The sequence below is a fragment of the Brienomyrus brachyistius genome, chromosome 7 (assembly GCF_023856365.1).
Source record: "Brienomyrus brachyistius isolate T26 chromosome 7, BBRACH_0.4, whole genome shotgun sequence".
In the NCBI taxonomy this organism is placed as follows: Eukaryota; Metazoa; Chordata; class Actinopteri; order Osteoglossiformes; family Mormyridae; genus Brienomyrus; species Brienomyrus brachyistius.
Genome location: NC_064539.1, coordinates 29,984,826 through 30,007,632, shown reverse-complemented (window position 1 = coordinate 30,007,632; position 22,807 = coordinate 29,984,826). Strand labels below are relative to the sequence as shown.

Genomic DNA, 22,807 nt, shown 5'->3' with positions numbered 1-22,807 from the left:
CCAGGAAGAGATGGATGCCCAGGACCAGCTCACCCCCTGTGAGCTTCTGCTCTCTGATCGCCGCACTGCAGACACTCACACACGCTGTCATGCACACACACGCTCTCACCGAGATTCCAGCTCTGGGCTCCTGTTTCCACGAAACACAGCACTAATGTATAGTGCGTTGGGCAATTTGTGATTAATACTTCAAAACAAGCTAAATTCCCAGCGTGGGGGAAATTACTCTCCTCGAGTGCCAGTGCTTCAGAGACCAATAAGCTGATTAAAGCCTTAGGAACTTCAAAAACCGGGTCAAACTGCCTCAGGTCCAGAGCCTTAACGCCCCCCCTCCCCTGGGCATCTGAAACATTTTAGCAACTTGCACATTGCGCCGATTTTATATTATATTTCGTCTTTTATTAATATACCTTTTATTGGTGCCTTTTCCATCTCAGCAGTTTTGTTTTTTGACTGTTGACATGTTCACTTTCATAACCGTAACCATAAGAATCCGACGGCAACATGTTGCAGTAACACTATTGTAATGGCAGTATGAATAGGGGTGATGATTATATCCACAGCAACCATAGCTGCCTGCTCATTATTGCGAGTAACAATAAAAGTAGTGATAGCTTTCGTCCTAATAATGATGGTTATTCGGCTAATATGAATCACAAAGGCTGTTTCAGTCGTAGTAGGAGGAGACGAGGTTGTTGAAAAAGGAGGAGCAAACGAAAGAGGGAGATGAGAGACTTAAAGGAGGAGTTGTGGAGGTGGAGGCATTCGCCTGACTTCCCAGGCCGGTGAGCACTTTCACTACAGCAGGGAATTTCACCACCTGGCGCATGAGGGGACAGGAAGGGAGAAACTGCACCGTAGAGCAAGCAGTGTCAAGCATCCTAAAGGCATCAGGAAGAAGAGGCACAGCTAAAGGGGAGGCCAGCAAGGGGGGCTGCAGAGCGAGCACCTAAATAAGAAACACTAACGGAGAAGCTACCAAGTCAACAGGAAGAAGAAGCACGATTTTCTGAAGACAAATGAGGGAGGAGGAGGAGTACAGGAGGACAAAAGGGAACAAGAGAAGCTGAAAAGAAAGGAGTGAAGTGGCCAGTCTGTCCTTCCATCTCCTGCTGCCCCCCAGCACCACAAACGTCCTCAATGCAAGGCCCAGTGCGTCGTGCCCCCGGCTCGCTGTGGCTCCAGGACGAGAGCAGCGCCGCAGGTAGACTTTGGCACCCGCCAGCTTTCCCGCCGTCAATCTCTCCATTTTCTCACTCCTTGTATTTCCGAATCATATCCGTGCCGGTTGAGGAAGTTCCGATTTTCTCCGTTTGTCAGCCTCTGTCTTATTAATGCTCGGCCATGTTTTTTGCAAAGAGCAAAATGTTTTTCTGATGAGAACAAGGAAAACAAGGGAGAATAGATTTCTTTCTTTCCTGCATTTTCATATTCCATAGGAATGACGTGTGTACTTTCATTACCATTCATATCTCTGCAATGCTTTCTTTGTGTTGAAGTTACCATCGACTGTGAGATTGTGGTATCTAACATACACCGGCATCTCCTTGCCCGCCAACCTTGACTGAATTCTGTATGAAACAAGGGCTCTCAGCTATCTAAGCACTTACCCCATCACTGCGTTCTCCAGGGCCCCCACCTCAAAGACTTTTCACTGTCCTTCTCTTGGTTGGCTCTCCCTGGTTCCTGCTGTCTGTGAAGATCTTGACCATTGAGAAGCCCAGGAAAAGGAGAGAGGGTTGGCTTTGAGACTCATAATCTAATTTTTCATCACAGAGGCTAATATCTAGAGCTAACAGAGCTAAAACTGTCAGTCATTTCATAAATATTGGTGGGACAATCGGGGTTCCTCCAACAGTATAAATCCTGACCCATAACTGTCTGAGACATTCGGGATGGGGTGATCCCCAGGATATGCCAGAAGGCAGAGGGAAGGGTGGGATACAGCCCCGTATGAGATGTCACCCTGTAGCTGGACATAAACACACATATTACACATTATTCCCAATTTTATGGCAACAGTCCAGCTTTGAAATGACATAAACCAACAGAAATAGATGGCAGCTTGGTCATGGGGGGCAGCTTAGTCATGGGGGCGGTGAGTGGCTAAGTGGGCTAACCCTCTGACCCCATAATCATGAGGTCAGTAGTTCCAACCCCAGCCTCCCTAGAACAGTCACATGCCCAAAGGCCCTTGAGCGAGGCCCTTAACCCTCAGCTCTGACCCTGCACTATTATATGACCCTGCACTGTGATGAAGGGAGGAGTTCCAATGTACTTGTGCAAATGGCAAACAAAAGATTTATCAACTGGTGTCCAGTTTAAACCCTAGAAGTACAAAGTCAGTCCGATCCACACAACAGCTGCAGCTTTCTACTGACAAACTTTCCACTCTGGCTTTCAGTTGTATATGTCATGCAGTTAAGGTTATTTAAAAACCTGGGGTCTCACTTATCAACCATGCCTATGAACAGCTTTGTGTTTAAGCCACGCGCATATTTACTCATAGAATGGTATTTATTGAATCCTGTTTGTAGAAATGTACATATATTTATTAATAACGCCGACCATGCATAGGCACTAACCATTAGTGACAGAGAAGTATAACGGGAGCAAACCGATCGGCACTGTTTAAAGTGTTTTGAAGGAAGAATTGAATTCCCAAGGGGGAGCAGCTACGGATATTTAAATCCTGGATCTCCACAAGAAATAAGCGCCTTGGTAATAGACCTTCGGCCTCAGCCACTTTTAATCCTGTATGTGCCAGCCTGGGTGTAATAGCTGGTATCAGCAGCCGGATTTGCAGGCACAGACAGAAACTGAGATTCTAGGACGAAAGCAAGAGACAAGCTGAAGGTCCTTCAGTGGAGGGAGACCTGGCAACCTCGCCGTCTTCTCCATCTTGAGTGGATAACGAGGTTCTGGTGCTGCTCCTGAACGATGTCTGAGACCTTCAAAGTGCTGAGAGAACGAGAAAAACAGCAGGATCGACAGAGGGAAAGATGGGGACAAAGGTACGAGGTCCTCAGCCACCCGGTTCGTCCATTACAGCTGGATCTTGGAGATCTTCATCAACCCCCATCTGCAGGCTCTTTCCACAAGGAGGCGACGCTGCTTAAACTGGAAGATACCGATGATATCGAACATTTTCTGAGAGCTTTTGAAAGGCATGCAGAGTTGTACCGATGGCCTGAGGAGGACTGGATCGTTCACCTAATTCCCCTTCTGACAAGCAAGGCTCACGGTGCATTTGTGGAGCTGAGTCCCAGCAGAGCCAAGAACTACGTCCTGGTAAAAGAAGCCATGCTGAAGAAGTACGGGATCAGCACAGAGACGTACCGGCAGCGTTTCCGCGCCATGGAAACACTGCGCAGTGAGTCTCCGATGGAGCTCTGCAATCGCCTGAAGGATTTATTTTGTAAATGGGTTAGATTTGACACAAGTGACAAAAATTCCATAATGGAGACAGTAGTTCTGGAACAATACCTTCGCCTCCTCTATCCAGAAGTCAAGAAGTGGGTGATGGAACACGACCTAAGTAGTGCAGCAGAAGCTGCCAGGCTGGTAGAGACATTTGTTACTACTCTGCAGGGACCTGGAGCTCATCGGTACTCAGGGGTGCTAAACCCATCGACGGGTAAGTCTGGGGGAAAGGGTGGTGTGGAGATCCTCGAGTCTGTTAGGAATTAATCTGAGATCAAGTGAGGAAAAGCCAGAGAGCAAGTTCACGCTGTCTACTTAAGGACCCAGCATCCTCATAAAGCCTGTCACTGTACTACTACAGCATGCCTGAACCTTCAGACTGCATTTATGGAAATGGAAATGTATCGGAACAGTCTGAGCTTGTCCCAGAAAGAATCACCAAAGGTAAAGGAGGCAATGTGGCTGTCTGATGCATGTCTACAAAATGAGCTGCTCCGTATACTGCTGCAGTACCCACAGAGGTAGGTCTTTGACGGCCATCTTTGGCACATGACCCAAATGCTCTGTGTGAGAACTCATGAGTAAAGCTTGGTGGGGACTGGTCCCAAGAACCTGTGCGTGGGAGTTTTATGAAATCACTCTTAGAGGCCAAAGCTGAGTTAATGCCTTTAAGGGATAAAGGATTACTGACCACATGAACCAAAAGCAGAGTTTTGAGAGCCCTGAAAACAGGACTGGGAAGCAATAGCCTGGTCACACTCCACGAGAAGGATCCAGTGAACGTGGTTTTGTAATTTCCAATAAATCCCTGTTTACCCGACTTCACAACGTCTGTGCTACTTCCCCAGACGCAAACCGTAACACTTTATGTCTGGATAATGTTTTTTTAATGGTTCGAAACTTGTGTATTAATATGTATAAGTCATTAGCAGCTGGGGTTTTGGTATGTCACGATGTTCTTTATTGAACATTTCGAAGTCTGGAAACTTGCTGCCGTACAGCAGATAGATCCATCGGAGTACAATAATGTGTATTTGCCAATAATTATTTGATGTTTAACCTTGATTCCAGTGAGGGTTTGCTGAGTTTTAACCAGTGCCATAATATGGATATATGTGTGTGCATTTATTTAACTGTGAAGGCACATTGTTTTCCACTAGAGGTAGACAGTGAAGGTCTTCAATCTCCTGCTTCTCCAGAATGGCTCTGAGACCTGCATGGGGGTATAGGTGAGGTGAGGGTGTTACCGGGCGGCTGGGCTGACAGGACGTGTCTCTCCCCTACCCCCAGTCTCACCAGCAGTAGAGCACCTACGTTACATCCTCGGTGACGATGACATGCCGACACCCACCCTCTTCACTGAGATGGACACCCTACAGCACGATGGCACCGAGCTGGAATGGATGGAGTCGGCCAGGTAGGTGTTGCTTTTATTCGCACTGGACCGGTGGCATTTTCATCTTTTATTCGCACTGGACCGGTGGCAGTTTAATCTTTTATTCACTCTGGACCGTTGGCAGTTTCAACTTTTATTCGCACTGGACCGGTGGCAGTTTAATCTTTTATTTGCACTGGACCGGTGGCAGTTTAATCTTTTATTCACACTGGACCGGTTGCAGTTTCATCTTTTATTCTCACTGGACCGGTGGCAGTTTCGACTTTTATTCGCACTGGACCGGTGGCAGTTTAATCTTTTATTTGCACTGGACCGGTGGCAGTTTAATCTTTTATTCACACTGGACCGGTTGCAGTTTCATCTTTTATTCTCACTGGACCGGTGGCAGTTTCGACTTTTATTTGCACTGGACCAGTGGCAGTTTCATCTTTTATTCGCACTGGACCGGTGGCAGTTTAATCTTTTATTCGCCCTGGACCGGTGGCAGTTTCATCTTTTATTCGCACTGGACCGGTGGCAGTTTCATCTTTGCATTTTCCATCTTGCTCTCCTGTGAGACACGCATACAGGGGAGATTTAGGGTTAGCCCCTAGAGAGTGGGCGTATTGTTGAAAGGCCCAACAGTGCAATATTCGCTCTGCTATCCGTGGGATGTCAATGGAGGCCTCCCAGACACAGGATCCTAACCTACAGAGTGACACACCATACTCGCTTAGATATCCATGTCTTCATGCATGTACACCCACCTTCGCTTTAGTGCTAAACCTAGTGTGTGCATGTATGTGTTGCATGTAAGAGGTGTTGCATTAATTTAGTGGTGTTTTCCTGTGGTTATTCTTTCATTAGTTGGCAATCTGAGTAGGATGAGATGTTTATATGAAGATGTATTTTATTAGAAACATTTTCATAAAGTCTCAGTGTATACAGACTTACACCAAGGGTCTGGTTTGCACCTGTCACCACTACTTATTTGTAAAAGAACATGGATAATGTTGCCCTTAAGATACTGTCCACAGTCATCCATCCATGGATGCTTAGATCACGCAAATGAATAACTGAATTACTGTAAACATGGGAGACACACTTTTTATCTGCCCCTCCCTTTTTGTCTGTTATTTACCAACTTCTCAGGTGGGTAAAGTTTGAGGAGAAGGTGGAGAAGGGTGGGGAGCGCTGGAGCAAGCCGCACGTCTCCACCCTCTCACTGCACAGCCTGTTTGAGTTGCGCACCTACCTGCAGGCGGGCACCACCCTGCTGGACCTGAGGGGCTCCTCCCTGCCCGAGATCGTGGGTGAGTTGCAACCTCACACCAAGAAGATCCTGGGTTTGGTCGCATGTCCTTTCTGTGTGGAGTTCGCACGCCCTCCCCATGTTCACGTGGGCTTTGGCTGGGGGCTCCGGTTTCCTCCCACGGTCCAAAAGCCTGCAGGATAGGCTGATTAGTGAGTCTAAATTGGCCCTGTGAGTGTGTGCGCCCTGTAGGGTGTTGGCTCCCACCCAGGGTTGGTTCCCGCCTGCACCTGTTGTTCTCAGGATAGGCTCCCGGCCACCCACAACCCTAGTGGGGACTAAGCAGTTATGATGATGGATGGATGGATGGATGGGAACTGGTTGAGAGCAATAATGTCCCTGGAAATTCTAGGATTAAATGTAAGTATTACATTAGATGTTTGACTGGCACCATGGTACGCCTGGAGTGACTGGATTTTTGGGACGTCTCCCCCGGTTTGTCTTCCTGATGCTCGGCCACCATCACCAGATGGGATTGTGGAGCGGCAGGTGGAGGGGGGGCTGCTACCACCCAGTCTGAAGGAGAAAGTCGCCTTCGTCCTGCTCCGCAAACACCGACACCAGACCAAGAAGCCCATCCACCGCTCTCTGGCTGACATTGGCAAGTCTTCCTCTGCAAGTGAGCATCCGGGCCGCCGACCCCCACCGGCCCCCACCGGCCCCCACCAGCCCCCACTGGCCCCCACCTCCCTGTGCTTCAGCTTCACACCCTCTCTGCTCTGATTCCATTCATATCTGTAATGGCTACATACAAATTTGTATAGTAGATCATAGATTAACGTATATTGTATGGAGTAGCCTCCATAGAATGCTGCTTCAGTAAGGATGGGATGATAATTGAGAATCACAAAGAATCATGGCACCGGTGTAAAGATGAGTGACAAAGACTGTATCAAGACTTTCCATGACTTTGTTTCCCAAATGCATGATGAATTAACCCAGTAGAATGACATTCATAGACAAAATGATCTACAAAGACAGAATGTCACCACAATGTCCTGCTCCAGGTGTCTCATTGGACCTGAAGCTGCTGACACCTCTGACTTCAGCCAAACAATATTAAGGATCTCAAAAGATTCTATACGGAGGAAAAGCTTCTTTCTAATTTGTTGTTGAAGTTTGTATGTAATGTGGCTCGACGGTTATCCTCATTACCGGAGGATACATCAGAAGGGGTCAGTAACTGCGGCATTTTGTCTGCAAATACATTTATAATTTCAAAAGTACAAGTGGCTGCTTCTATTGAATCAATCAATTGTGCTTGTCTTTGTTGCTCATTTTTATTATCTATAATTCTATATATAAATCTATAATTCTGCATATCTACTCACAGGAAATTACTTTCAACATCGAAATAGTAATGAAATTTAACTCAATCCAGCCAATTTCACACTAACACACATCCGGACTCCATCTCCTCCTGTCTCCATCACTCTGCCTTTTCTTCTTTGCACCCTCCTTCTCTCCCTCCCTCCCTCCTTTCCTTTCTTCTTCCCTTCCTTCCTTCTTCTCTCCCTCCCTCCCTCCTTTCCTTTCTTCTTCCCTTCCTTCCTTCTTCTCTCCCTTCCTCCCTCCCTCCCTCCCTTCTTTCCTTTCTTTTTCCCTTCCTTCCTCCTTCTCTCCCTTCCTCCCTCCCTCCCTCCCTCCCTTCTTTCCTTTCTTTTTCCCTTCCTTCCTCCTTCTCTCCCTTCCTCCCTCCCTCCCTCCCTCCCTCCCTCCTTTCCTTTCTTCTTCCCTTCTCTCCCTTCCTCCCTCCCTCCCTCCCTTCTTTCCTTTCTTTTTCCCTTCCTTCCTCCTTCTCTCCCTTCCTCCCTCCCTCCCTCCCTCCCTCCTTTCCTTTCTTCTTCCCTTCTCTCCCTTCCTCCCTCCCTCCCTCCCTTCTTTCCTTTCTTTTTCCCTTCCTTCCTCCTTCTCTCCCTTCCTCCCTCCCTCCCTCCCTCCCTCCCTCCTTTCCTTTCTTCTTCCCTTCTCTCCCTTCCTCCCTCCCTCCCTCCCTCCCTCCTTTCCTTTCTTCTTCCCTTCCTTCCTCCTTCTCTCCCTCCCTCCCTCCCTCCTTTCCTTTCTTCTTCCCTTCCTTCCTCCTTCTCTCCCTTCCTCCCTCCCTACCTTCCTACCTTCCTTCCTCCCTTCCTTCCTTCCTTCCTTCCTTCCTTCTTCTGCCCCCTCCCCCACCAGACCGCAGTCCGAGCTGCAGCCCCCACCCGGGGAGCGGCTTCCACTGCTCCACCGAGGACCTCCGGGCGCGGCAGGCAGCCAGCTACGGGCACCTGTGTGAGTTTGCCCCCGGAGACCCATCTCCCGCATACTGTCACCACTGGGTCTTGGCGTTAAGCGAAATACCCAAGACAGTAACCATGTGCACTTAGCAGGGGCTGCCAAGGGCAAATTAAGCTGACAGTGTCTTAATCACTGACCAACCAGAACCAAGAGAGGAAACTAAGACATCAATGAATACCTACGTAGCACAACCCGTTAGGCCTTATCGGGGAATGCAACTACAGCGTAAACCCAACATCTCTCTAGCAGGAAATGTCAAACCGTATCACTGTATTGACCATGCAAAAACGTGGGAGTTGAATTAATCAATAGGCTCCAAATTAGCAGTAGCTGTGTTTCATTTATACAGTGTTGCTCTTCATTCCTATACAACCTAAAATATATGAGACTTCTACATATATGTCTTTCCCAATAGCTGCAGTCACAACATTACACAGTGGGATTGACATTTTTCTTTATCACTTGCGAGATTTGCAATGTTTTTGCAGAAAAGGATTATGGGCAATTTTACAGTATTAGGGTTTAAGATAAGATTTCTGCAATTGTTGTTTTTTCTCCCATTTTCCTCTTATTTGATTTGCTCACAAATCAGCTTTGTGAGGATCTAGTAGCATTGTTTCAATTAGGCTGGGCTAACAGGGTTAGTGTTGATGTTAGTGTTACTGTTAGTGACAGATGCTTTAAATAAAGAGGAATTAACGAGCAGGTCCTTGATTCCTTAGTCCTCCAGCTAATGTGTCCAGTGCTTGTTTTTGGTATGATTTCAGATCACGCACAAAGTCGGAGTATGAATGATATTTCAGACACGCCAAGCACAGACCAGGTAAAGAACAGAGATTTGTTTGACTGACATTTTCCCAATCCTGTCCCAGCTGTGTGTGTGCGCACGCGTGTGTGTGAGTGTGTGTGTGTTTCATGGTCAGGCTAGGAATGTGGCAAGGTTCAGCAAGGGGTAATGGAATTACGTTGGCCAGAGCTGAGGCCGTGTCTAATCCTCTCACAAGTGCGCTGGCCACCAACCTACTGAAAGCGCAAAATCCATTAAGCCTGATTTTTTTTTTTAATTCAGGTCATTGCAACTTAAAGGAAAAGCCCAGGAAAATGAAGGGTTTGATAGTAAAGGAGAGCTAACATAGCAAACCAGTCAGGTCTACAGATTCCAGGGTAATTCTGACAACAATCAATTGCAGGGTTTTGAGGATTTGAGGTGGGGCGGGTAAGTTAGTTCATACCCTGACAAAAGCACCTCTGTTCCTGATCTTCTAACCCACCCCCCCACACATACACACATATCCTGCTTGTGTGGGAGCCCAGTTTAATGAGTTACCCCCCCCCCGTGGCAAGGGACACCTACTGTACTCTTTCATCTTCCCGCTTTTGTCTGTGATTGACAGAATCATTAGCTTGCCACTCAGGAGGGCTGCCCCCCCCCCCTGACCCAAACACTTACAGCTCACATGTTCTGAGGTGTTTGCCAGCTGGGGGTGGGGTGACTACAGGGTAGGCATACTGTCAGTTTTGATTTCCCGTTTCCTCACAGTTACAACTGAAACAGTTATAACATGCTGGAACGCAATCGAACCTCACAGGCCAGACTGAGACCAATTTACATTCACTTAAATAACTCGACAGAGCTTAAAAATAAGACCTGAGAGCACTAGAGATTGTGACCAAGGTCAATGCTGAAGAGCAAGGCTTTGAAAAGTCTCATGAACTGAGGTGCTTTTCATGAAAGCACAGGTCATGCACCAGTCACATGCAGCCGAGAGGGCGGGGGGCCATTTAGGGGCTGCAATACAGAAGCATTAGGACCACTCCGTATAATAATAGCAGGTTAAAAAGAGGCAGGTGGTGTTTCTGCTTTGGGGTAGCATTGCTATTTGTAATGAGTCTTATGCTATTCCATTATAAAGATATAGAGGAGCTGTCAGCCGATCACTGCCTGGGGGTGGGTTGGCTCCGCCGGTGGGGGGGGAAGCCGGCCAGGCCTGGCAGGCCCAAGCGCATAGTGAGGTTCTGCTGGGAACGTCTGGCGGAATCCCCTGTCACGGAGAGTTTCAACTTCTACCTCCGGCAGAACTTCTCCCGTATCCCGGGGGAGGCGGGGGACATTGAGTCCGAATGGGCCATGTTCCGTGCCTCCATTGTGGAGGCGGCTGACTGGAGCTGCGGCCGTAAGGTGGTCGGTGCCTGTCGCGGCGGTAATCCCCGAACCCGCTCGTGGACACCGGTGGTGAGGGATGCCGTCAAGCTGAAGAAGGAGTCCTATCGAGCCTTTTTGGCCTGTGGGACTCCAGACGCAGCTGACAGCTACCGGCAGGCCAAGCGGGATGTGGCTTTGGCGGTCGCTGAGGCAAAAACTCGGGTGTGGGAGGAGTTTGGCGAGGCCATGGAGAACGACTTCCGGACGGCTTCGAGGAGATTCTGGTCCACCATCCGGCGGCTCCGGGCGGGAAAGCGGTGCAGCATCAACACTATTTATGGTGGGGATGGTGCGCTGCTGACCTCAGCTCGGGACGTTTTGGGTCGGTGGAGGGAGTACTTCGAAGACCTCCTCAATCCCACCGACACGCCTTCCGATATGGAAGCAGAGTGTGGGGACTTGGGGGTGGACTCGCCTATTTCTGGGGCGGAGGTCGCTGAGGTGGTCAAAAAGCTCCTCGGTGGCCGGGCCCCGGGGGTGGGTGAGATTCGCCCGGAGTTCCTCAAGGCTCTGGATGCTGTGGGGCTGTCCTGGCTGACACGCATCTGCGGCATCGCGTGGACATCGGGGGCAGTGCCTCTGGACTGGCAGACCGGGGTGGTGGTCCCCCTCTTTAAGAAGGGGGACCAGAGGGTGTGCTCCAACTACAGGGGGATCACACTCCTCAGCCTCCCTGGTAAGGTCTATTCGGGGGTCCTGGAGAGGAGGGTCCGCCGGATTGTCGAACCTTGGATTCAGGAGGAGTAGTGTGGTTTTCACCCTGGCCGTGGAACAGTGGGCCAGCTCTATACTCTCAGCAGGGTTCTGGAGGGTTCATGGGAGTTTGCCCGACCAGTCTACATGTGTTTTGTGGACTTGGAGAAGGCATTCGACCGTGTCCCTCGGGGAGTCCTGTGGGGAGTGCTCCGGGAGTATGGGGTACCGGGCTTCCTTTTAAGGGCGGTTCGGTCCCTGTATGACCAGTGCCAGAGTTTGGTCCGCATGGGCGGCAATAAGTTCTTGTTTCCGGTGAGGGTTGGACTCCGTCAGGGCTGTACTTTGTCACCGATTCTGTTCATAGCTTTAATGGACAGAATTTCTAGGCGCAGCCAGGGCGTTGAGGGTGTCCGGTTCGGTGACCTCAGGATTAGGTCTCTGCTTTTTGCAGATGATGTGGTTCTGTTGGCCTCATCGGACCATGACCTTCAGCTCTCACTGGAGCAGTTCGCAGCCGAGTGTGAAGCGGCTGGGATGAGAATCAGCACCTCCAAATCTGAGATCATGGTTCTCAGCCGGAAAAGGGTAGAATGCTCTCTTCGGGTTGGGGATGGGGTTCTCCCCCAAGTGGAGGAGTTTAAGTATCTCGGGATCTTGTTCACGAGTGGGGGAACGATGGAACGGGAGATTGACAGGCGGATCAGTGCGGCGTCAGCAGTCATGCGGGCGCTGCATCGGTCTGTCATGGTGAAGAGAGAGCTGAGCCAAAAGGCGAAGCTCTCGATTTACCAGTTGATCTACGTTCCTGCCCTCATCTATGGTCATGAGCTATGGGTAGTGACCGAAAGAACGAGATCACAGGTGCAAGCAGCCGAAATGGGTTTCCTCCGCAGGGTGGCTGGGCTCTCCCTTAGAGATAGGGTGAGGAGCTCAATCATTCAGGAGGGACTCAGAGTAGAGCCGCTGCTCCTCCGCATCGAGAGGAGCCAGATGAGGTGGCTCGGGCATCTGATTAGGATGCCTCCGGGACGCCTCCCTGGGGAGGTGTTCCGGGCATGTCCCACTGGGAGGAGACCCCGGGGAAGACCCAGGACACGCTGGAGAGACTATGTCTCCCGGCTGGCCTGGGAACGTCTCGGGATCCCCCCAGAGGAGCTGGATGAAGTGGCCGGGGAGAGGGAAGTCTGGGTCTGCCTGCTGAGACTGCTGCCCCCGCGACCCGACCCCGGATTAAGCGGAAGATGATGGATGGATGGATGGATGGATGGATGGATGGATGGATGGATGGATGGATAGATGGATGGAGATACAGCACCCATACTTACCAGACTTGTCAGAAGTGTTTTATAATGCTTCTATACTTTTCTTTGAGGAAATTAGTTTTACATTTGGTTAAAAAATGGCTGGTGGGAACCAATTGCAAGCCTAATTTGGGGAGAAAATGCATTGAAAATTAAAGAAAGCATGAAAATGCAAAAAAAAAAATAATAACATCCATTAGGTTCCTTATCACCTAGGTGGTAATTTCCTGTTCAGGGTTCTGCTGTAATTCAATAAATTTGTTGAATGGTGATGCTGTTTGTGATGCTGTGTATAGTGTGTTTTAATGTCCATGCAGGGACTGGCCTGTTGCGTGCCTGTGTTTATGTGTGTTTGCCTGTTGTGTGCCTGTGTTTATGTGTGTTTGCCTGTTGCGTGCCTGTGTTTATGTGTGTTTGCCTGTTGCGTGCCTGTGTTTATGTGTGTTTGCCTGTTGCGTGCCTGTGTTTATGTGTGTTTGCCTGTTGCGTGCCTGTGTTTATGTGTGTTTGCCTGTTGCGTGCCTGTGTTTATGTGTGTTTGCCTGTTGCGTGCCTGTGTTTATGTGTGTTTGCCTGTTGCGTGCCTGTGTTTATGTGTGTTTGCCTGTTGCGTGCCTGTGTTTATGTGTGTTTGCCTGTTGCATGCCTGTGTTTATGTGTGTTTGCCTGTTGCGTGCCTGTGTTTATGTGTGTTTGCCTGTTGCGTGCCTGTGTTTATGTGTGTTTGCCTGTTGCGTGCCTGTGTGTTTGTCTGTGTCTTTCACCATGACGCTGTCAATGATAGAGTAACGGGGCTCAACCACATGTCGGCAAGATTGTGTTTATATGTTGTTGACTGTAATCCAGCTGAACACTGATTATTAAACACTAAGACATCTCCCTCTCGCACACCACTGGCCAGCTGAAGAACAAGTTCATGAAGAAGATCCCGCGTGATGCCGAGGCATCCAACGTGCTGGTGGGGGAGGTGGACTTCCTGGAGAAGCCATTCGTGGCCTTCGTCCGCCTGGCACAGGCCACCACTCTGGCAGGACTGACAGAAGTTCCAGTCCCCACAAGGTGACCAGTGTCTGTGAGCCTGTCCTACATTTTGTCACCCTTACCTGGGCTTCATGTTATAGAGTAGTGTATGGAGATGGAAGGTATTTTTGAAAGAGGGTAATGAGTGTCAGTGGCAAGCATCATGAGCCATGCTTCTCAGCATCTGTCTGTGTGGTGGTAATGAGGTTCTTACATCTTAAACCCTCCCTAAAAGGTTCCTGTTTGTGCTGCTTGGACCTCAGGGCAAAGGCAGGTCCTACACTGAGATTGGCAGAGCCATAGCCACGCTCATGGCAGACGACGTAAGTATGAGATGTGCACTTAACTCTTACTATTATACCAATCCCACAGACACCTCAATGTCTCTCTTCCTCCAGCTCTTCAGCGACGTAGCGTACAAGGCCAGGGACAGAGATGACCTCATCGCCGGCATTGACGAGTTCCTGGATGAGGTCACTGTGCTGCCACCTGGAGAGTGGGACCCCAAAATCCGCATTGAACCCCCCAAGAAGGTGCCCTCTGCTGACATGAGGTAAGAACCGCCCCAATGTGGCTTCACAGTGCTCGTCAGTGTCATAAATACAAAATGAAGTAATACAATATAAATGCACAACATTAAGGAAAACCTTGGTGCGATAAAATGATTCCTTCCTTTATTTTTATTTATGTGATGCTTTAATTCAAAGTGTCACAGAGGGAAGGGTTACGCTCCATGTAAGTTCCCTGCTACCCAAACGCACAACCTGTGCATGATCAGCGCAGAGTTTCACTTGTTGAACTACAGAAGCTCATTTTAACCTTTTTTGCCAGTTCCACTCATTTCTGTCGTCTCTGTCTTCAGGAAGTCAGTCTTCTCCCTCAACGAGCTGGGCCAGATGAACGGGATAGTGGGAGGCCCAGCCACTGAAGAGGACATACCAATGCCACACGAACTGGGAGAGGAGCTGGTCTTTACTGGAAAGTAAGTCAGAGGTTAACGGACATTGCAATGGGTTTGCTAGAACAAGCTGGGAAGCATCCGAGTCTATCTATCTATCTATCTATCTATCTATCTATCTATCTATCTATCTATCCGTAGTGAATGTGGGATGGTATGTTACAGTGTGTACAAAAGATAATAGATATGATCGTGACTTTGCCACATGTTATTAAGTCTGAATATCCACCAGACAATAAAACCATTACTCTCACTTTTAAAAGCCTTTTGGTGCTGTCCAGTTAAAAGATCTCTAGTTTCATATCACAGACAGCAGAGCCCAAAGCGGCCCAGTAGGCTGGGTCGGTCTTACCCACTATGCACCTGGCGACAGGTTCTGTGGCGGCCTGTGTCTGGACATCAAGCGGAAGCTGCCCTGGCTTTTTAGCGACTTCTATGGGGGGTTCCACATCCAGTCCATCTCTGCCGTGCTCTTCATCTACCTGGGCTGCATTACCAACGCCATCACCTTCGGTGGGCTGCTGGGGGACGCCACAGACAACTACCAGGTGGGTCGAGCAAAGGAGGTCACTTCCTTCTTTTCCAGTTACCCTCATCCAGTGATGGTTGTATGATTGTTGATTGTTGTGCACTGTAACCAACTTCCCATTGGATTCTTTATTAACCACCACTGCATATGAGTTCATAGTGATAGCCCATTCATGGTAATCCTGCTTTATTAACTACCGCTGCATATGAGCACATGGTGATAGCCCATTCATGGTAATCCTGCTTTATTAACTACCGCTGCATATGAGCACATGGTGATAGCCCATTCAGGGTAATCCTGCTTTATTAACTACCGCTGCATATGAGCACATGGTGATAGCCCATTCAGGGTAATCCTGCTTTATTAACTACCGCTGCATATGAGCACATGGTGATAGCCCATTCAGGGTAATCCTGCTTTATTAACTACCGCTGCATATGAGCACATGGTGATAGCCCATTCATGGTAATCCTGCTTTATTAACTACCGCTGCATATGAGCACATGGTGATAGCCCATTCAGGGTAATCCTGCTTTATTAACTACCGCTGCATATGAGCACATGGTGATAGCCCATTCAGGGTAATCCTGCTTTATTAACTACCGCTGCATATGAGCACATGGTGATAGCCCATTCAGGGTAATCCTGCTTTATTAACTACCGCTGCATATGAGCACATGGTGATAGCCCATTCAGGGTAATCCTGCTTTATTAACTACCGCTGCATATGAGCACATGGTGATAGCCCATTCAGGGTAATCCTGCTTTAATAACTACCGCTGCATATGAACAAATGGTGATAGCCCATTCAGGGTAATCCTGCTTTATTAACTACCGCTGCATATGAGCACATGGTGATAGCCCATTCAGGGTAATCCTGCTTTATTAACTACCGCTGCATATGAGCACATGGTGATAGCCCATTCAGGGTAATCCTGCTTTATTAACTACCGCTGCATATGAGCACATGGTGATAGCCCATTCAGGGTAATCCCTGCTTTATTAACTACCGCTGCATATGAGCACATGGTGATAGCCCATTCATGGTAATCCTGCTTTATTAACTACCGCTGCATATGAGCACATGGTGATAGCCCATTCAGGGTAATCCTGCTTTAATAACTACCGCTGCATATGAACAAATGGTGATAGCCCATTCAGGGTAATCCTGCTCCCCATGGACAACATACACCCAAAGGAACCTCACTTCAGCTATCAATGGTATCGTCAATTGTAAATTAATGAAAACAGCAACACATGATGACAACAAACAAACAACAATAAATGCCACCATAAACACCACATATATAGACGCAAACTTTGTAAACGTTCACTCATTTATTGACAGGATGAAAAGAGCCCGGATGTACAAATGCTGACATACATGATGAAGGTATGGAGGCTTCCTCTCTTCCTCTTTCCGCACTCAGGGTGTGATGGAGAGCTTCCTGGGCACGGCCCTGGCTGGCACCGTCTTCTGCTTCTTCGGCGGCCAGCCCCTCATCATCCTCAGCTCCACGGGCCCCATCCTCATCTTCGAGAAGCTGCTGTATGAGTTCAGCAAGTGAGTTCAGAGCCATGCTAGCCAATGGGAGCGCAGACAGACAAAGGTGGGCAGGAAAAGAACAGGGAAGGAAACAGGAAATGAAGAAGCTGCTCAGGATCGGTGTCCTGCTGTACTGGAGTTACACGTTAACGTGACACACTTATCTCTGCCCTGACTGCTAGGAGCTACAGTCGATCCTTGGAATCTGCAAGGGTCAATTCCAGGACCCCCCCCAACGGATACCAAAATCTGTGGATGATCAAGTCCCTTATATAAAAATTCCTTATATTTGTTTTTTGACTGCATTCACAAATCTTTGCGGGGACCTGAAAAATGGTCTCCACAATGTCAAAAAAACAAGTGATAGTATATCCCAAATGCTATGCCGGACAAGGCTGGGAACTATATCTGTGTTTGTTTTTTTTTTGGTTTTATTTTTTTAGAAAATGTAATTTTTTGAGGAAAGGCAAATGTGATATCTACCCATCAAATAATCAAATACATTTTTAGGCTGTATATTTAATGTTGCATCATTGACAACATAAGGCAAATTTAAAAATTTCATTGTGCACTACGAGGCAGTAAAGTATATCATGTGATGAACAGGCTTCGGTAATTAAGAGATGAGAAAATACGTGAGAAAAATGGTCCCACAGCATGAAAATACCGGGTTTTTATTACATTGTGGGGTACGTTGCTTTCCCTCCGCAGGAATAACAGCATTGACTATATGGAGCTGCGTCTTTGGATCGGCCTGCACTCATGCCTGCAGTGCTTGATTCTGGTTGCCACGGACGCCAGCTTCATCATCAAGTACATCACACGCTTCACAGAGGAAGGTTTCTCCAGCCTTATCTCCTTCATCTTCATTTCTGATGCTATCAAGAAGATGGTGGCCTCCTTCAACTACTACCCTATCAATAGAGGCTACAAGCCAGAATACGTCACCATGTACAAGTGCGAGTGCCAAGCCCCCAGTCAGTGTAAGTGTGTCCTCAGTACTTAAGGAGGGTGGAGCCTGGATCTAGCTTACAATGCAAGAGATGAAGGTGGAAAATCGAGTAGCAATGATTGGTTCAAGGCCAGATAAACATCCAATAAGTAAAATTTGCATGATGATGTCAATACCCATCAATAGTGTCACTCACTTCTATTGGAATTTGATATCCTGCTGTACTTGTGCACTGCATAGACCTGTGATCCCGATCCTCAGGAACCAGCAAACAGTGCACATTTTTGCTCCCTCCCAGCTCCCTGCCAGTCGGCCCGCATTTTGCACATGAACTGTCTACCGGTCCACGTAGACTATTTTGAGAAACACTCATACATACTGTATCCAATATACCATTTAATGTGCAGAATCCATGTTTTGTTTTAGGTTTAATGCTTGAACATTTTAAAATTATGGCACTATGTCCTTTTTAAGGGTTTTTGTAATATACACAGTTGTATATGTTTGACCTTTGAAAGGTAACATTTAAGTGTCATTCGAGTGTCATTGTTATTTCCCAGCAGAAAATGGATACATAGATATACTTTTGTAATACATTACTATAAAATTTGTGTTGTATTATTGAACTGAATGTGTAATTCCCTTCTCGTCCCTCCCTTCCTTGTTCCTGTGCAAGAGCAGCAGACTCCCTGTTCAACGTCTCTGGCCCCACATCAGCGGACCGCACCAGCGATCTCTCCGCGGTGTGTTGCCAAGGCGACAAGTTTGACGCTTCCCATGCTCATGGACACTGTTACCATGATATTGGTCTCATTTGGTTCCAGACGTATCTTCAGAGTCTTTGTCTCTAATTGTAAATAAATTCATCTCTTCTTTGTTTTCCTTTTCACCCTTTCTTTTTTATCCTCACCCTCCCATTGCAAACCCCCCCCCTCTAACCCCTTTGTCCGTCTGCCTGCTATATGCCCACCCCGCTCCCCTCAGCTGAACGACACAGCTTTAGATTGGAGCCAACTCAGCAAGAAGGAATGTCTCATCTATGGCGGCTCTCTCATCGGAAACTCCTGCAAATACGTCCCGGACCTGGCACTGATGTCCTTCATTCTCTTCTTCGGCACCTACTCCGCGACCGTCTCACTCAAGAAGTTCAAATTCAGCCGCTACTTTCCCACCAAGGTGAGGCGGGCGCGGGGGTGTTTGCAGCCTCAACGGGAAAGCGGACAAGTGCTAAGGAAAGTGAGGGAGAGACTGTATTGGACGAGTATAACGCGTCATCATCCACAGTTATACCTAAAGGAAAGACTAATAATAATGATTTACAGAGAGAGAGGCATGCGTAGATTAACCAGGTAAAACGGAAATGGTCAGGCTGATAATAAACACACCTTCTCTGTCTTGACCCCTCCCACTACCCTGTCTTTGCTCCAGTGCCGCACCCTCATCAGTGACTTTGCCATTATTATTTCCATCCTCGTCTTCTGCATGCTGGACCACCTGCTGAACTTGGATACCCCCAAACTACATGTTCCCACAGAGATCAAGGTCCCAGACTCTTACCCCAGCCACCCCCGCATGGCTTCCTTTCACTCGTGGGAGTTATACTTACAGAAAAATGTTCTGAGGGCAGAAGGAACTATGATTGGTTCAGGGAGATAACCAATCAGATTGTAGAGGAGGTGGGCCCAAGCAACTAGAGAAGGCGGAACCAAGACATCTGATTGGTTGGCCCCGCCTCCTCCAGTTGCTAGAGTATAACTCCCATGATCATTCCTTTCTTGTTCACGCTTCACGGCAAAATCATAATATATATATATATATATATATATATAATATAGTTAAAATAGTAAATCCTACACTTGATTGATTCCTTTCGAAAAGCTACCCTGCCCATTGCCTTTCCATGCTGCTCTGCTTTACAGCTCTCTCTCCTCTCATTTGTCTTTCTGCCTAATCAGCTTCGGATGCTCATCAGTGATTTCTCCACCCTCATGTCAATCATGACGTTTGTGGGTCTTGATATGTTAATAGGGCTACAAACGCCCAAGCTCATAGTGCCTACAGAGTTCAAGGTATGGCCGCTCTAGAGGATGCCTGTTAGATTGCTGATGCATGTGGCATTTAGTGATACCTGTCTGTGTGCGTTTGAGCTTGCCAACTGTTCACACAAAACGTGGCCCCTCACCCATGAATATAAGCCTCTGTGTATTTGATTCTCCTCTGATGCATTGTACCTCTCAGCCAACCCGCTCGGACCGGGGCTGGATTGTGAAGCCATTTGGGAAAAACCCGTGGTGGATGAGTCTAGCCAGCTTCGTCCCTGCACTCCTCGTCACCATCCTCATCTTCATGGACCAGCAGATCACTGCTGTCATCGTCAACCGCAAGGAAAATAAGCTTAAGGTAGTGAAACGTGATGAGAGCCGCCCTGTAGCTCCTGGAAGTTGCAGTGTTCATCTATGCTTGAGTTGGTTTAGATGATTTGTGGTGCAGCGTTGTTGTGGAGCCCAAATTCTCCAGCATTCCAGACTGTGTTTGCCTTGTTTGACTCCCTTACTTTCTATCTCTGCTCATCCCTGGGATAGAAAGGGTGTGGGTACCACCTGGACCTCTTCTGGGTTGGGATCCTGATGGCCACCTGCTCCTTCCTGGGGCTGCCTTGGTATGTGGCAGCCACCGTGATCTCCATCGCCCACATCGACTCCCTCAAGATGGAGAGCGAGTGCAGCGCGCCAGGGGAGCAGCCACAGTTTCTGGGAGTGCGGTGAGGAGGTGATGAGGTACTGGGCATGTGGGGTGGTGAGGAGGTGAAGGGGTACTGGGCATGTGGGGTGGTGAGGAGGTGATGGGGTAACGGGCATGGGGACTGGTGAGGAGGTGAAGGGGTAACGGGCATGGGGGCTGGTGAGGAGGTGATGGGGTACAGGGCATGTGGGGTGGTGAGGAGGTGATGGGGTACAGGGCATGTGGGGTGGTGAGGAGGTGATGGGGTAAGGGGCATGTGGGGTGGTGAGGAGGTGAAGGGGTAAAGGGCATGGGGGCTGGTGAGGAGGTGATGGGGTACAGGGCATGTGGGGTGGTGAGGAGGTGAAGGGGTACAGGGCATGTGGGGTGGTGAGGAGGTGATGGGGTAACGGGCATGTGGGGTGGTGAGGAGGTGATGGGGTAACGGGCATGTGGGGTGGTGAGGAGGTGATGGGGTAACGGGCATGGATGGTGGTGAGGAGGTGAAGGGGTACAGGGCATGTGGGGTGGTGAGGAGGTGATGGGGTAACGGGCATGTGGGGTGGTGAGGAGGTGAAGGGGTACAGGGCATGTGGGGTGGTGAGGAGGTGATGGGGTAACGGGCATGGATGGTGGTGAGGAGGTGATGGGGTAACGGGCATGTGGGGTGGTGAGGAGGTGAAGGGGTACAGGGCATGTGGGGTGGTGAGGAGGTGAAGGGGTAACGGGCATGGATGGTGGTGAGGAGGTGATGGGGTAACGGGCATGTGGGGTGGTGAGGAGGTGAAGGGGTAACGGGCATGTGGGGTGGTGAGGAGGTGATGGGGTAACGGGCATGGATGGTGGTGAGGAGGTGAAGGGGTACGGGGCATGTGGGGTGGTGAGGAGGTGAAGGGGTAACGGGCATGGATGGTGGTGAGGAGGTGAAGGGGTACAGGGCATGTGGGGTGGTGAGGAGGTGATGGGGTAACGGGCATGTGGGGTGGTGAGGAGGTGAAGGGGTACAGGGCATGTGGGGTGGTGAGGAGGTGATGGGGTAACGGGCATGTGGGGTGGTGAGGAGGTGAAGGGGTAACGGGCATGGATGGTGGTGAGGAGGTGAAGGGGTACAGGGCATGTGGGGTGGTGAGGAGGTGAAGGGGTAACGGGCATGTGGGGTGGTGAGGAGGTGAAGGGGTACAGGGCATGTGGGGTGGTGAGGAGGTGAAGGGGTAACGGGCATGGGGGCTGGTGAGGGGGTTGAGGGAGCAGAGGGAATAGGCGGGCAGTGAGAGGGTTTGGCACTTATGTAGAGATGGGTTCTGTTGGTGTCACTGCAAATGTGAAATTTCGACTCCCCTGGGTGTCTTTTTTGGCATCCAGGGAGCAGAGACTGACTGGGATTTTGGTGTTTGTCCTGACGGGGGTCTCCATCTTCCTTGCACCTATACTGCAGGTGAGGCAGCAGCAGATAGTGACCCAGGAGAATAATAATGATTGTCATGGTTACTAAAGCACTATGACTCCTACAGCTACTCTGGCACATAGTTGGAAGTTCAGGTGTGTCTCGGTTTTGAGTAGCACTTGAGGATGTGCTGTGTGATGGAATAACATCACATCCAGTGTATATAATGTGATTCTTGATATTTGCTTTGAACTGTATTATGATACAATAGCACTTTATACCAAATTACCATGTACTCAGAATTCGGCATGACTCAGTGTTATTCTTGCACGGTATATTTACACTCTTATCCTTACTGAATAAGAATCACCCTGTGGTTTCTTGATAGTTCATCCCCATGCCTGTGCTCTATGGTGTCTTCCTCTACATGGGTGTGGCCTCTCTCAGCGGTATTCAGGTCTGTCAGTCCGTCCTTGTGCACGCATGTGACTGCGTTTAGTTTAAACTGAGCACGTTTGGCATCTGCGTTCTGGCTACGCACTAGAATCGACACAAACACCTATGTTAACATTATTGATTTTATTGTCATTTTCTTAAATGTTCTGTATAATTAAAGATGTCTTGACTTAACTAAAAAATGCTCTGACTCTCTTTTCTCCACAAAAGTTTTGGGACAGAATCAAACTGTACTTGATGCCAGCAAAACACCAGCCTGACTTCATATATCTGCGCCACGTTCCCCTGAGAAAGGTGCACCTCTTCACCCTGGTCCAAATCACCTGCCTGGCTGTGCTGTGGATCCTCAAGTCGACCGTAGCAGCCATTGTCTTCCCCGTCATGGTATGGCGGTCGTCGCAGCAGGCAAATCCTCCAATGTCTGAATGAATCTTTCTCATTCCGCAATCTTTGGAGATCCTTTACTTAACAAATACTGGGTGGTTCTGCCCCCCCCCCCCCAGATGTCTCTCAGCCCCACCCATTCAACATTCACAGCGAGCGATACAGCACGATAAAACGATCGCATCTGACAGGCATGTGTGTGTGCGGTTAGATCAGTTGGAGGAAATGTTCTGTTGAAAGGCAAACGGATTTTTTCTGTCTCTGTCCATT

General features: G+C 48.8%; 1 protein-coding gene across 1 annotated transcript; it reads left to right on the top strand.

The window, feature by feature from the left end:
• Nucleotides 1–797: 797 nt before the first annotated feature.
• On the top strand, nucleotides 798–21,748 carry slc4a5b (solute carrier family 4 member 5b). The gene is made up of 19 exons (XM_049021139.1): nucleotides 798–1,204; nucleotides 4,714–4,840; nucleotides 5,951–6,111; nucleotides 6,580–6,729; nucleotides 8,286–8,381; nucleotides 9,155–9,210; nucleotides 13,489–13,646; nucleotides 13,843–13,930; nucleotides 14,006–14,160; nucleotides 14,470–14,589; nucleotides 14,939–15,113; nucleotides 16,525–16,658; nucleotides 17,352–17,623; nucleotides 18,274–18,335; nucleotides 18,577–18,768; nucleotides 19,021–19,134; nucleotides 19,831–19,992; nucleotides 20,175–20,361; nucleotides 21,676–21,748. The coding sequence occupies exons 1-18, from the start codon at nucleotides 1,141–1,143 to the stop codon at nucleotides 20,355–20,357; spliced, it is 2,469 nt and encodes an 822-aa protein (XP_048877096.1). The 5' UTR covers nucleotides 798–1,140; the 3' UTR covers nucleotides 20,358–20,361; nucleotides 21,676–21,748.
• The last annotated feature ends 1,059 nt before the right edge of the window (nucleotides 21,749–22,807 follow it).

What these genes read in the sequence shown, in the direction of transcription:
- slc4a5b (XM_049021139.1), top strand. Translation starts at nt 1,141, where the DNA reads ATGCAAGGCCCAGTGCGTCGTGCCCCCGGCTCGCTGTGGCTCCAGGAC. An exon ending in GAATGGATGGAGTCGGCCAG is followed by an intron (nt 4,841 to 5,950) that starts GTAGGTGTTGCT and finishes CCAACTTCTCAG; the next exon opens with GTGGGTAAAGTTTGAGGAGA. An exon ending in ATGTTCCCACAGAGATCAAG is followed by an intron (nt 19,135 to 19,830) that starts GTCCCAGACTCT and finishes TGTACCTCTCAG; the next exon opens with CCAACCCGCTCGGACCGGGG.